The 13,162-nt window shown below is 56.2% G+C and overlaps 2 protein-coding genes across 6 annotated transcripts in view; one reads left to right on the top strand and one right to left on the bottom strand.

The window, feature by feature from the left end:
* Window positions 1–13,162, top strand: part of RNF123 (ring finger protein 123) — a 47,933-nt gene that overhangs the window by 32,656 nt on the left and 2,115 nt on the right. For all 5 annotated transcript variants that reach the window (XM_021529179.4, XM_085590730.1, XM_085590731.1 and 2 more), the window contains 4 exons: window positions 698–837; window positions 986–1,174; window positions 2,499–2,574; window positions 2,729–2,813. In XM_021529179.4, coding sequence (XP_021384854.2) covers window positions 698–837; window positions 986–1,174; window positions 2,499–2,574; window positions 2,729–2,813 — 490 coding nt within the window. The remainder of the gene's footprint in view (window positions 1–697; window positions 838–985; window positions 1,175–2,498; window positions 2,575–2,728; window positions 2,814–13,162) is intronic.
* Window positions 9,814–12,684, bottom strand: AMIGO3 (adhesion molecule with Ig like domain 3). The gene has a single exon (XM_021529182.3). It carries the CDS (start codon window positions 12,206–12,208, stop codon window positions 10,682–10,684), a length of 1,527 nt encoding a protein of 508 aa, XP_021384857.2. The 5' UTR covers window positions 12,209–12,684; the 3' UTR covers window positions 9,814–10,681.

The following is a 13,162-nucleotide window of genomic DNA, read 5'->3' as shown; positions in this document are numbered from 1 at the left end:
CTGCCCCATTTGTGCCCCCTTCTTTTCCCTGCCCATCCATGGGGGCTGGTGTCCCACACAGCCCTGACTGTGCTTCTCAGCTGCTGGCCCTGACCTCATCTGTGCTCTTGGTAGTGAGGAAGTCCAGAGATGAGATGCCACAAAACCAAGGGGATATGTCTATGCTTGGGCTGAACCTGGCTGGGGAGTGTGGGCAGCTCTGCCTGAGCCTGCTAAGGGCAGAACCAACCTCAGCTCCATACAGAAGCCTCTCAGGAGCAGGATTTACTGGATACCTTCCTCCCCACACACAGGCAGACAGGCACAGCCATGTGAGGCCAGGATGGCTGTGCTGGCTCCAGGCAGCTGCTGCCACACTGGTATCAAGCAATTAACCATGGGCCTCTGCAGAGCTGAACAAGAGGGATGCTCTGAGCTGCAGGGCAGTGCTGCTGTGCATGTAGGCAGCAGCAAGCAGAGAGGGCTCTTCTCTGGCTAATTCAGGCTGGCATTGGAAATAAGTGCTGGGAGGCCCAACAGGCACGATCACTGCTCAGAATAGTCCTTGTGCCAGCTCCCAGTGTTCTGCCATCTCTGCTTACTGTAAGGCACAAGCCAACATTTCCCAAGCCCAGGACTGGTCTCTCAGCCTGCCCTTGCCCCTGAGTCGTGGCTGCCCCGGGAGCAGGCCACTGAAGCTGTCGCTGTCTGGTTTCAGAGCCGTGTCCCTCCACCTTGCTGCAGCGGCACATGGCAGACCTGCTCCGCAGCGACCGCGACCTGGCCCCCAGCTTCCTCAACAGCGTCCTCAACCAGCTGAACTGGGCCTTCTCCGAGTTCATTGGCATGATTCAGGAGGTGGGTGTGCACAGTGCTCTGGGATGCAGCACTCGATGGTGCTGTGTCCTGCACACAGAGGGGCTCAAGGCACAACTCACTGGGCTGGGGGTCTCAGCCCTCCTTTTGGGAAGGGGCTCCTTTTTAAGCTGTCTCCATTGCTTGGCAGATCCAGCAGGCAGCAGAGCGCCTGGAGAGGAACTTTGTGGACAGCCGGCAGCTGAAGGTGTGTGCCACTTGCTTTGACCTGTCAGTGAGCCTGCTCAGGGTGCTGGAAATGACCGTCACGCTGGCACCAGAGATCTTCCTCGACTGGAATCGCCCGTCGTCAGAGCTGCTGCTCCGGAGGCTTGCCCAGGTAGCGTCTGTGTGAAGAAGCAGCATCTGGAGGGGCATAGGGAGTCCTCTGCCCTCTTTGTGGATGTGTGGTGAACTGGGGGCTCCTGTTGTAAGTGCTGTAGTACTTACAGCTGCTGAAGAACAGGTGGTGCTCCCTAAAATCTCTACATATCAACTGCTCCCCTCCTTTGCAACTGCTCTGGTCACAGCTGATTTCTACTTCTACGGGGAGGGAGGATGACAGCTGCTTAAATCTTCCTTATGAGGGGCCAATGAATGCTGCATTCTCCTGTGACAAGCAGTGCCATGAAATCTGGAGAGAAGGTGTGATATTTCTGGGTAAGGAGCTGTGGAGAATGTAGCCAGTTTCACAGGGCACGCACTCCAGTGTTTGGGCAGGTATCTTAGTCTTTTATCCCTCAGTCTTAGAATTTGTTAGTAAATGTCTCCACTTTCCTGCCACTGGGACAGCCCCACAACACCCTTTAGGTTCCAGTAAATTGTGCTCAGCTGAGTGAGGAGGAAAGTGAGGGGCCCTTAGCAGGCAGCTTAGGCAAGCTGGGGAATGTGCAGCAGAGAGTGGGGTGCTGCAGCTTCCTCTTTGCTACCTGTTGCTGTTATGAAGCTGTGCCCCACCACTGACCAGGCCCACAGAGGGTGCAGTGTTCTACTGTTGTTCATTGGGGCAGCAGGAAGAGGGATTTTGCATTTGAGAGATGGAGCTCAGCTTGCAGCAGTGTGTCAAGCCTGGAGCAGTCCCTACTCATCCCCCTGGGGGTTTGGGTAAGAGCTAATGGTGGCTAATTAAGTGTGGTCACAGCTGATTGCATCTCTGCAGATTGCCCTCTGCACTCACCCTGTGCTTCAGAGCTGGTAGATCCATCCTGCTGCCAGCTCCAGGCAGGGCAGGACCTGGACTGTGCTTCACCCTGCTGACACTGCTTTTGCCCACGGCTGCCAGCTCACTCTTCACAGGTTCTAGCTGTTGTGGGGACTGTAGCTTGTGCTTGCCAGGAGCTTTTATCTGCAGAAGTAGCTTGGCTTCTGCAGGTGGGAATTCAGATTTAGGTGGCAGGTGCTGACATTCATCTGTCTTGACCTCAGACTGACTCTTCCCTGAGAGATTTTGGTCTGGTACAACCACTGTGATGTGCTACCACTCCTTCCATGCCAGAGCCAAGCTAGGTGTCTCCTCTCACAGAGTCTCCCTCTGTGCATCCACCAGCTCTCAGACACTATAAGATTCCAGACTATAAGGACATGCTGCTCCAAAGCTCTTTGGATGCTGCTCACAGGAAGGCCCATCCAGAAAATACAAACCCTCTCTGCTTTTCCCTACACAGCTCTTGAACCAGGTGCTGAACCGTGTGACAGCTGAAAGGAACTTGTTTGACAGAGTGGTCAACCTCCGTCTGCCGGGTGAGTCCATGGAGAACATGCTGGGAGTGTGCCCTTGGGAAGGGAGGGATGGCTTGGACTGAAGGTTAGTGCAGAGCTGGATGGGATCAGACCTGCCCTGCTCTGCCTGTCACATGGTGGCAGAAGCTCTGACCTTTCTCTTTTGCTTCCATAGGACTGGAGAGCGTGGACCATTACCCAATCCTTGTGGCTGTGACAGGGATACTGGTCCGGCTGCTGGTGGACACTGATGTTCAGGGGTGAGTGGCTTTTGCCTTCCAAAGCACGGGGGCTCTGTGTGTGGCACTGCTCTGGCTGCTGCAGTGGGGCATGGGAGGTGTTGCAGAAGCATCATGGGGTGTGGAGACTAAAGTGAGGTGAAGCTGATGAGTGTGGAGCAGGCAGAAACCAAAGAGCCACATTCCCTGTATCAGCTGCATCCTAGTGCTACTGCAAAGCCCCTTCCTGTGGTGGTGGAAAACCCTTGTGAGAGGTGCCTGTGATGGAGAACCCTTGTAAGAGGTGACTGTGAGATGCTGTACTGGCAGCATGTGTGCACCTCCCTCCTTGGGATGGGGTCTTGGCACTGCGTGACAGGACAGTGCTAGTGGAAGATGTCGGTGCTGCATGTGATAGAGCTGTGCTGATGTGGTGACACATCAAAATGCTGCAGCACACAGTGATGGCTGGAAGGGAGCTCACTGGAACTCCTTCACCCTGGACCCCTTTTAGGGAGACATCAGAATGTGTGCAGAGCTCTCTGGCTGCCCAGACATGTGCCACAAAGGTGAGACAAGTGTTCTCCAGGCTCTTGGGTGATGCTGATTTTAAGATTAAACAAATCTTGTCTTTACGGTAACCAATTATTCAGAGAGGCAGCACTGGGGGAGTGTTGTGGCTGGACAAAGCCACAGCTGACCTGATCATTTATGTGTCTGTGTCTTCTTGTTCTGAGTCCTGCAAATAGACTTATTCAGACACTCTGCACTCTGCAGCCCTGCCTTTGCTGTCTCCCTGTGTCATTTGCAGGTGTCTTGCCTGGTCACTGCTGTAGGAGATGGGGCTTTGCTGTCTGTGCTGTACATCCTGCTTGTTTTCATGTTTGGAGAACACAAAAGTGTCTGGCTTTTCAGAGCAGGGTCCCATCTGGCCGAGTGGCTCAGCCCTGCAGCCAGTCTTTCAGCTTCTTCTCTCAAGGACTCAAAGATGTGCACAAATACATCTAATTATAACCTGCCTCTTGTGGCTGCTGCACCAGTCTTACAGCCCCAAGTGTGACAGTGCCAAAACCTGGGCACAAGGTCATTGATCATGACCTTTCTGGGATGTGAACAGAGGTGGATTTTGCTTGCCCTCAGAACCTTGCTCTGTGGGAAGGGCGAACACTGTGGATTTGATGCCACAACTAGACACTTCTTCCTGAAGGGAAAGGGGAGGTGATAAAATATTTCCCTGCATGCCAGGATGAGAAGTCCTTCCCTGCCTGTCTCCATTGAACATGTGTCCCAGGTCAGGTCACTTGTCAGGTCAAAATGGGGAAGAGGAAGGGCTGTCCCTCAGTTTATCAAACTCCAGACAGCACTGGGAAGATGGTAGTGGGATACTGGTCACATCCTTCCTAGCCTGCAGGGAATCCTGAAGAGACAGAAACCTTCCAGACTCTATTCTTTCCCTGAAAAGCCTGTTGAGCTTTGGGTTTGTGAATTCTAGGCAGCCAGTGTCATCACCAAGTGGCACTGTCACCTGTGTGCCAGCAGCATCCTTCATGCCTTGGGCTGCACCATCACAAACCAGAGACACTGTGCTCAAGGGAACTGGCAAGTCTCTGATGTTCAAGGGCTTTGTAGTCACTTCCTGGAGCACTGGAAAGGAGAAATAAATGCAAGATAGTGGAATGATGTGTGAAAAGCACTGTGTCCTTAAGGTGGACCTGAGTGAGTGGGAGAAGCAGAAGGTGGAACAGGAGGAAGCCTAGGGAAAAATATCCATAAAGCAAAATTCTTTTGTGTGATTTTGCAAAGCCATGCACTAAACCTGAGGTTTGATACGTCAGTGATCTATAAAAGGCAAGTAAATGTTGCAGGGGAGCCACTGAGGTCAATCAAGACAAAACAACCAGGGCAGGCAGTTTGGTGACCCTCTACTGCTGCCTGAGCAGAGGGGATGTCAGAGACCAGGCAGAGATCAAAGGCAGAATGTCATGGGGAAGGGAGCACTGAGCTCCCACACTCTTGGCAGCAGTCTGAATTGAGGAATGGGTGTTGCACCCCACTTACAGGGCAGTTCTGCTCTGTGCAACTACACTGGGAAATGGCAAACAGATGGAACAGACAAAACCAAAACCATGAGGCTTTTCTGCTGCCTTTGTATTCCTCGAGGGCTCAGCCCTGGTTTCATCCCCTGTCCAAGGCACCATCACCACAGTGTGCTGAAACCTGTGAGGTGCAGCTGGGGTAGCAATCACCCAAAACCCAGGGAGATGGTGTATGTCAGGGATGGCTGGCCCAGAGCACAGCAGTGGGAAGCATCTGCTTCCAGGTGCATGAGTAAGAGGAATGGAACAGGAGAATTCCAACCTTCCTCTTTACACTCTCATGGGAGATGATTGCCATGGCTGAAGTGATTTAAAGGGTAACCATGCTCCCCAGAGCAGACCCATTTACATGGACTCTTCTGTAGACAGCTTTCCTTTTTCCTTTCTCTCAGGGCAGCAGGCAGGATAACAGGATGGGCTTTTGCTCTTCCCCAGACACTCTGCCTGGGCAGTGCTGAAAGCTGGTAGAAATCTCGTCCAAGTCCCATTTGGTAACTCCAAGATTGAGAGAAATCATTAACAAGGAGATTTTCCAACCCACATTTGCATGTAGGAGTGTCCCTGTGGGAATTACCAGGAACAGGGTGACCCTGACTGGTTCCCTGTGAGGAGGCTGTGCCCCAGAGAATGAGGGCAGGGACAGGACTTTGGGAAACTTCCTTGGCTTGGCTATGTATTTTCTGGTTGCCTCTAACCCAGCAAGCAGACATTGTGATAGGCACTTGGTTGGAAGATGCTGCAAACATCTGGGACATAGGGAATGGGCTCATCTGGTAGTGAAGGAACAAAGTCCCATTTAAGGGATGAGAACATTGCAGTGGGGAAGCTCAGTAAGTAAGTAAGAGCCCAGGCCCTGCCAACTCATCAGTCACGTTATCAGGCTGCAATCAGATGCCTCAGCTGCTCCTTTCCCAGCACAGGACGCTCATCCAGGCATTGAGTCCTCTTGCTGTGGACTCCTGGCATCAAACAGAGCCATTAAGCACAAGGAAAAGGAACATTGCCCAGGCCAGGCTATGGTGAGACAACTGATCCATCATTCACCTGGATGGAGCAGGCTGTGCTTTTGAGAGAGCAGAGGTGCATTTCCTTGCTGGGTCAGGCAGGATGGGCTGGTGCTGCTCATGGTGAGTGCCTCCTCCCAGCCCTTGGCTCTGAGAGCTGCTGGGCAGCACTGGGGAGTGTCAGGGGCTGGCAGGGCCGAGGGCAGGGATGTCCCTTTGCTCCCTCTGCAGCCTTAATGGCTGAGCAGAGAGGAGAGGAAATCTGCTGGGCTGAATCCACACCACAGACCTTGGCTGTCTTCAGGCAGTATCATCCCTCCATTTGTGTGCTTGCTAAATAATTGAGCAGATTTTCTATTAAGCCTCTTTCAAAGTGAGCTAATGGAGCAGCGTTGGCCAGAGCTGGTGTCAGGATCCTGGCGAGAGCGAGTGGCAGAGGAAGGGGCGAGGCCCAGAGGTGAGGCTGTGGTCCCCTGTGTGTGAGTGCATGCTGTAATTAGGACTGGCTGTGTGGGAAGTGAGGGGCCATCCCAGAGTGGAAATGAGCTGGGTTGTGTCAGGGCAGGCCACTGCTCTGCTCTTCCATCCCCTCCGAGGCAGGGAGGTGATGCTGTCAGGGTGAGGAGAGGGTTGGGACACATGCAAGGAGCCAGAGTACCAGTCTGTACAGGACAAGTCCTAAAGAGCCTTCAAGGTGCATCTCCCAAGGACTTCTGCATGAAGAATGGAGAAGACAGAAGGAAAAACACTGTGCTCACCAGGATCATGGTGGTGCAAGCCATCAGAGCACAGGACAGGGATCCTGGACCAGAAACAACCATGCTGAGCCAGTGGGATGCTGAGCAGGAGCCCGTGGGACCTGCCAGGAGCAGCACTGGGCTGTTGTGATGTTGGGATATTTCTGTCTGGTTCTCCACATTCCTCTCCTTTGCAAACTATGAATGAGTGCAGAGAGATGGGCTGGGAGGAGGCAGAGGAGTTCCTGGGGTAGAAGCAACACACCAGGGAGCAGAAAGGTAAAGAGGCACAAGACTGGGTGGGAGAGGAAGGATAAAAAGACTGCTCAGTTGCTAAATTGTTTCGGGATCACCTCCACTGGAAAGATCAGAAGATCTCAGTCTGCAGATTCCTAATCAGCCTGGCCACCCACCTGTGTGCTCAAGTGCTGCTGGGACCCTGGGGGCTTGGCTGGACCCGTGGACATGGCAGTTTTCTGCATAGTTCCCATAAGACTTTAATTACTGATCCCTTAAACACTAATGCTCCCTCAACAGTGTTGGTGAGCAAGCTGTGGTGGAAGGAGGGGCAGGAGTAGGTGTTTCATGAACCATACAGTCTAAAGGAATCCTTGGTACCTTGCTCTAAAAACTCAGAAAATGGGTGGTCCTGCAGATTTGCGGTGTGTAACATCGGGGTGAATGTGAGCCAGAGCACAGAAGAATTACTAGCTCTGGCCTAGGTTTTATGGTTAAAAAAGGAGTGTGGTCAGTGTTTTTACAAGCTGCCAACTCCAAGTGCTGCATCCTGAGTGATGGGACTGCCAGGGCTGGATTCTCCCAGCCCCTTGGGGCTGTCAGGCACATGCTGGGAGGCAGGAGCCAGCACCTGGCTTTGCTGTTTTGAGCTCTCTGGAAAACTGTGGGCATCGTAAGGAAAGGATCTGGGCCCTGCCGTGTCCACCCTTGGTGACAGGAGAACATGATGGGACGGGCAGTTGGTGCAGCCCCGTTGTCCTGGCTGAGGTGTGAAGTGCCAGAGGAGACAGGAGTCAGTGTTGGACACTGGTCACCAAAGCCAGGCCTTATCCCCACACACACACTGGCACAGGTCCCTGTGTGCCAGGGCCAGTGAGCTTTGTGCTGAACCATTACTGTGCCCTGCAGAGTCAAGGAGCAGGAGGGAGGTTTGGCAGGGAGCCAGGGGTGTAATGGTGGAGATGGCTGCCAGGAGAGGACAGTGTATTCCTTGGGGAACATCCATTAGGTTTCCCAGCTCCTGCTTGTCAGAGAGGCTTTGCTCCTGGCTGTTTTTCCTTGCTGAGATGTTCTGCCTTTCAGGCTGCTTAATGAACTGCTTCTTCAAACAGCCTCCCAGCACTCATTGGATCAGCAGTGTGGTGGTGCAGGATCCTTTCTCAGCATCAGGAACGTGTGAAAAGGAGCAGCAGGACTTTCCTGGGTGGAGGCAGAGGGATGCCTTGAGGGCAGCATGGATACAAATCTCAGAGCAGGTCCCTGGAGAGCAAGCCTCAGCTTTCCTGCAGGGATAGGAGAATTGCAGCCAGCCTAGGAGAGCTCTCCTGGGCTTTTTCTGGCTGATGTGTCCCTGGAAAGGCCACAGGAAGCTTTTCTTACACTCCCTGAGCTTTCCCCAGTCTTCAGTCATTATCCTGAGCTGAGGATACAGGTTTGCAGGAACACTAATGCCTGGGAAGCTGGTATTGGCAGTGGGGGAGGGGAAGATTGTTGGGGAGACAGACAAGAATGGTGATGATGGGTGGGTACACCCACGCCTGGTGCTGGGTCCCAGAGCAGCACTTGATCTTTCCTTCTGAAGGAAGATGTGCTTAGATGTGCTTAGATGCTCTGGCACGGGCTTGGCACTGTCTCAGGTCAGTGCCCTTGTCTGGCTGGGACCTGGGTGCAGTCAGCTGGGTCACTTCTCTTTCCCAGACATTCCCAGGTTAAATTCAAACCTTCCTTCCCATGGGATCCCAGCCTTGGTGCAAAGCCAGGGGTGATGGCAGCACCTCAGCTCCACCCTCAAGGTGCTGCTCACCTCTGTGTCCGACACCGACGCACCTCGGCAGCCCCTGGCACCCGCGGTGCGGCTGGCACGGCGTCCTGGGCCCGTCGGGGCACGGCGCTAACGCGAAGTGACAGGGCCAGCGGTGGCAGGCGTGGGGCAGTGAGGGCACAGCCAGCGGGGGCTGTCGCTGTACATCCGTCACCTCCGCCAGCCACGGGGCACGGACCGCACGGAGCTGCACAAAGTCACTGTCGGGAGGCCAGGCTGCCTCAGGAGAGCTGCTCACCCTCCTTGGATGGGGGGGCAGGGCAGTATTGACAATTTATTTGGGCACAAAGTTGAGTTTTTGCTGGGGAAAAAAGCTGCTTGTTTCCTAGCCAGAGAAGTTGAAAGGATGTGTGTAGTGTGGTCTCAATGCCACAGGATTCTTCCCCTCCTGCCAGTCACAGGGCTGCCAGCAGCTCTTGGGACCAGGGCACTCAGCCATGGGAGGGGGCTGCAGGTCTCTGAAGGTCCCCTCCTGGTCCCCATGATGTCTGAGCTGTGCTCCTGCCCACAGCTGGTAGCCCCAGCCTCCCCTGTGCTGCATGTGATGGCCACATGCTCCTGCTCCAGCTCCAGCTGTGGATAGGATACTGGTGACTGGCAGATGGGTAATATACCCTTATCCCTCTGTGGGATCTGAGAGGCATTTTGTGGGGGCAGAACCTCTCCCTGTTTCAGGAAGAGGCAAGGGTGAGTGCCAGGGAAGGCAGCACAGGTGAAATGAGTGGGGGGCTCCATCTGCAGGGAGCACCAGGGCTTTGCCAAAGGCAGTGCCAGTCCCATCCCTAGAGGTATCTTTACCTTGCATCTAAACCCTGCTTGTTCCTTTCGGGGTCTGGATGTGTCCTCATGTCAGTCAGTGCTGCTCCTTCCCCAGCTCCCAGGCATCATTTCGGGGACCTGCACTCCCAAGGACAAACCACTGGATGTTTCTCTCTCACCAGCAGCAGACCACCAGCACATTTAACCCCCTTGCTGAGGCCACCTAAAGGTCATTTGATGGGAGCAGAGGCTGCCAGTCCAGTGCAGATTGCCTGGCTCCGTGTGTTGGGCCTGCAGGAATTCAGGGCTCCCTCAGACCTCAGCCTCCCACCACTGTGCCCGTGAGCTGCACATTGCTCCAAGGGCAAGGAGACACTCAGCCCAGTGTGAGCTTAAAAAATAGGCATTTTTATTCCAATGGAACTAGAGAATTACGACCCAGGAGAGGGGAGGATTACTCACATTTATCGATAGGCTGATTAGGTTACTGCCTAAATAGCTGTGCTTGAGCAGCGCGTGTCCGCCTCAAGGAGAAGCAGCGAAGGAGCGCGTGGTGCATCGGAGACCTCAGTGTCCTTGGTGGCACGGCGAGCTCTGAGCAATGCAGGCTGGGGCGCTGTGTCTCATCACCTAATCCTGCCTTGACGATTTACAGCTTCTCGGGAAGCAAAAGCTTGTAAGGTTTGCTTGGCTGTGTGGCTGGTCAGACGCTGAGCTCCATCCCTCCTGCATGGCCAGTTTGGGGGGGGGGGGTGTGAGGGTGTGTACCCCCCGTTTGTGACAGAGTCCCAGTCTCCTGCTCCCAGCCATGACATGCTGATGGCAACCGGTGTGTGCTGGGAGAGGACAGTGGCATCACCATTCCTGAGGACCCTGGCATGAGCCAGAACAGTGTCTCACTTGTCACAACTATTCCTTGGCCTGGGGCGGGGGTCTGTGGACATGACAGACCCCCAGACCTGGTGTCACATTAGGGAGGATAGGTGCCCAAATGAAGGGGTGTTTCTCCAGCATGCTGGGTTCTTCAGCGTTACCCGTGTGCTAACAAGCCATTGTCAGCAGATTATGCAAGGCGTTCTTGCTGGGCACCAATGTGCCCATAGCCCAAAACCCACCAGGAGCCCGTGGCTGAAGCGGTTGTGGGTGGTGTCAGTCGCTCCTGTGGGTCATGGTCAAGCCAGGAACTCGGGATGCCCAGTAATCCTGGTCTAGCAGCGATGGAGGAGGCCTCAGCTCTCCTCCTAGCTCTGTCCCACTAAGATACAATGGGGGTATCAGAAAAGACAGAGCTGATGGACTCTGAGTCCGACTTGAGCTGCAGGACCTTGGGGTGCTTGGGGTCGGGGAAGTCCTCACCGAGGGCCAGGCGGATCTTGCCGTTCTGTGTCTCCCTGATGGGCTCGAGGAAGACGACGTGTTTGTTGGCGCTGGCCTTGCGGTTTGGCCCATCGGTGGCAGGGGGAGTGGTGCTGAGGATGGAGGACTGGGCGCTGCACTCCTGCGGGGGGCTGAGCGGGGCCGGCTTCTTGCAGCAGCTCAGGCAGCGGCACGGCGTGAGGTACAAGTAGATGATCACCAGCACCAGGCTCACAATGCAGCCCAGCAGGGTCGTGAGGCCAGTGCTGAAGGTCTCCCCAGCTGCCTTGGGGTAGAGGACGGTCATGTTGAACTCGCACATCCTGCTGAAGTTGTAGGGGCTGTTCATGGCCAAGCCTACGTAGACCCCCGAGAGCCAGGGCTTGGCTGCGGCGATCCTCAGGCTGCCGTTGCGATAGAGCTCCAGGGAGCGATTGCTGTTCCCTGGGTGTTTGATGGGCTCGTGGTGAGGGGTGATCCACATGTAGGTGGTGGCAGCGTGCGGCAGGCTGGTGTTACTGGTGTTACAGGTGAGCAGGATGGGCTGACCCACCACCACCTCCAAGTGCGAGAGGTGCGCATCTTCGGTGCTCGCCGAGCAGTTCTCAAACATGTGTCTGTGTTTGAGGAACTTGATCAGGGACCGGGGCACGTTGTCAGATACCTTGCAGGTGTGTTCCTCAGAGAAATCTTTCACGGAGCTGAAACCTCGTTGATTCCAGCGCTGAAGCATCAGGTAGAGCGGGCAGCTGCACCTGATGGGGTTGTTGTGCAGGTACAAGCCATTGACGATGTTTTCGGGCAGAGCTGCCAGCACCTCCACGGGGATGCTGCTCAGGCTGTTGGAGGAGAGGTCCAGCGTGCGGAGCTTGTGGATTCCCAGCCCCTGCACAGCATGGAAGGGGAAGGTGGTCAGGTTGTTCCAGCTCAGGTAGACTTTCCGCAGATCACTCAGCTTGGCAAAGGCGTTTTCATCCACCCGCTTGATGTGGTTGTCATAGAGCAGCAGCTCCTCCAGGCTCACCAGCGCCTCGAAGTAGTGCCTCTCCACAGCTTGCAGGTGGTTGGAGGACATGTCCAGGTACCGCAGGAAGGAGGCATTGTGAAATGCCCTCAGAGAAAGGTCCCGAATCTGGTTGTGGCTGATGTGGAGGGCTTCGAGGTGCGGGAGGACGGCCAGCCAGTGGTCGTGGAGCTGGGTGAGGGCATTGTGGCTGAGGTCCAGCGTGCTGGTGGTGGGCGGCAGTGCCTGGGGCACCCGCTGCAGCATCTGCTGGCTGCAGCTCAGCAGGTCGGAGGTGCAGATGCAGGCGTTGGGGCAGCGGCGGGGCTGCGGGGAGGCTCGGGGCGTGCACAGCTGGAGCAGCAGCAGGAACAGCTTTGCCACCCGCGGCCAGACCGAATCCGCGGTCACCGGCGAGGACATTGTGGTGGGCAGGAACCTCTGTACAGCCCGGCGGCACAGCCAGGCTCGATGAGACGCGAGGAAAAATCTGCCGCCGTCTCTCGTCTCTCCCTTACTGCTGGCTTGGCTCTACCAAGCATTCACAGACGCCCCTTTGCACCCCGCGAAAGAGAATCCCGATTCCAGCCGTGGGGTTTGAAAAGATCTAAAGGACGGCATCGCCCTGCCCGGCTCTGCCGCGGCTCACCGAGGCTGCCTCGTACCTGTGCTGCCGGGGGCCGGGGGCTGCCGGGGGGTCGGGTGGGCGCCGGCGATCGGCATCAGGGGGCTGAGGCGCTCGGGCGCTCCGGGGCTGTGTGTCGGGCTGGGCGGGCGCCTCGCTGCCTCCTGGAGCTGCTCATCCCTGGAGTGCGAAGTTTCTCAGGGCTCGGCGCCTCCGGGGCACATCCGCACGCTGCGATCTCCGGGGAGCCTCGTCCGGCTCCTTGCCGGGCAGCATCTCCGGGAGCCGGGCGCGCTCCTGCCCCTATTTACGCGCGGGCGGTGCGCGGCGAGGGGGCCGGGCGGGATCCCATTGGCCCCGGCGCGGGGAGTGGTGGCCCTGGCCCGGTCCCTGTCCCCGTCCCTGGCCGTGGCCCTCCCTGCGGGTGGGCAGAGCGATGCGCAGCCAGCACCGACCCTGCGTGGTCGCTCGTCCCCAGGGGACCTGAGGACCACTTCGGCCGCACCGGTGTGCAGCCGCCGGAGAGCCGCGACCGGCCGTAATCCATAAAGCGGCTGCCCCGCCACTGCCCAGCCTCGGGCAGAATGCTGGAATAGACCCGTCACCTCTGGGAGCCCCTCCTGTCACATCCTGCAGCCAGGCTGCGAGTGGGGATGGCGGTCACCCCCCGGTGCTGCTTCTCTCCCAGCCGCGGTCCTTCCGGCTGCCCTAATCCTCATCACCCCACGAGCTGGGGACTCCCCAGCACCCCC

The sequence above is a fragment of the Lonchura striata genome, chromosome 12 (genome assembly GCF_050655825.1).
Source record: "Lonchura striata isolate lonStrDom1 chromosome 12, ASM5065582v1, whole genome shotgun sequence".
NCBI lineage: Eukaryota > Metazoa > Chordata > Aves > Passeriformes > Estrildidae > Lonchura > Lonchura striata.
This window is presented reverse-complemented; position numbering and strand designations above follow the sequence as displayed.

What these genes read in the sequence shown, in the direction of transcription:
- AMIGO3 (XM_021529182.3), bottom strand. Translation starts at nt 12,208, where the DNA reads ATGTCCTCGCCGGTGACCGCGGATTCGGTCTGGCCGCGGGTGGCAAAG.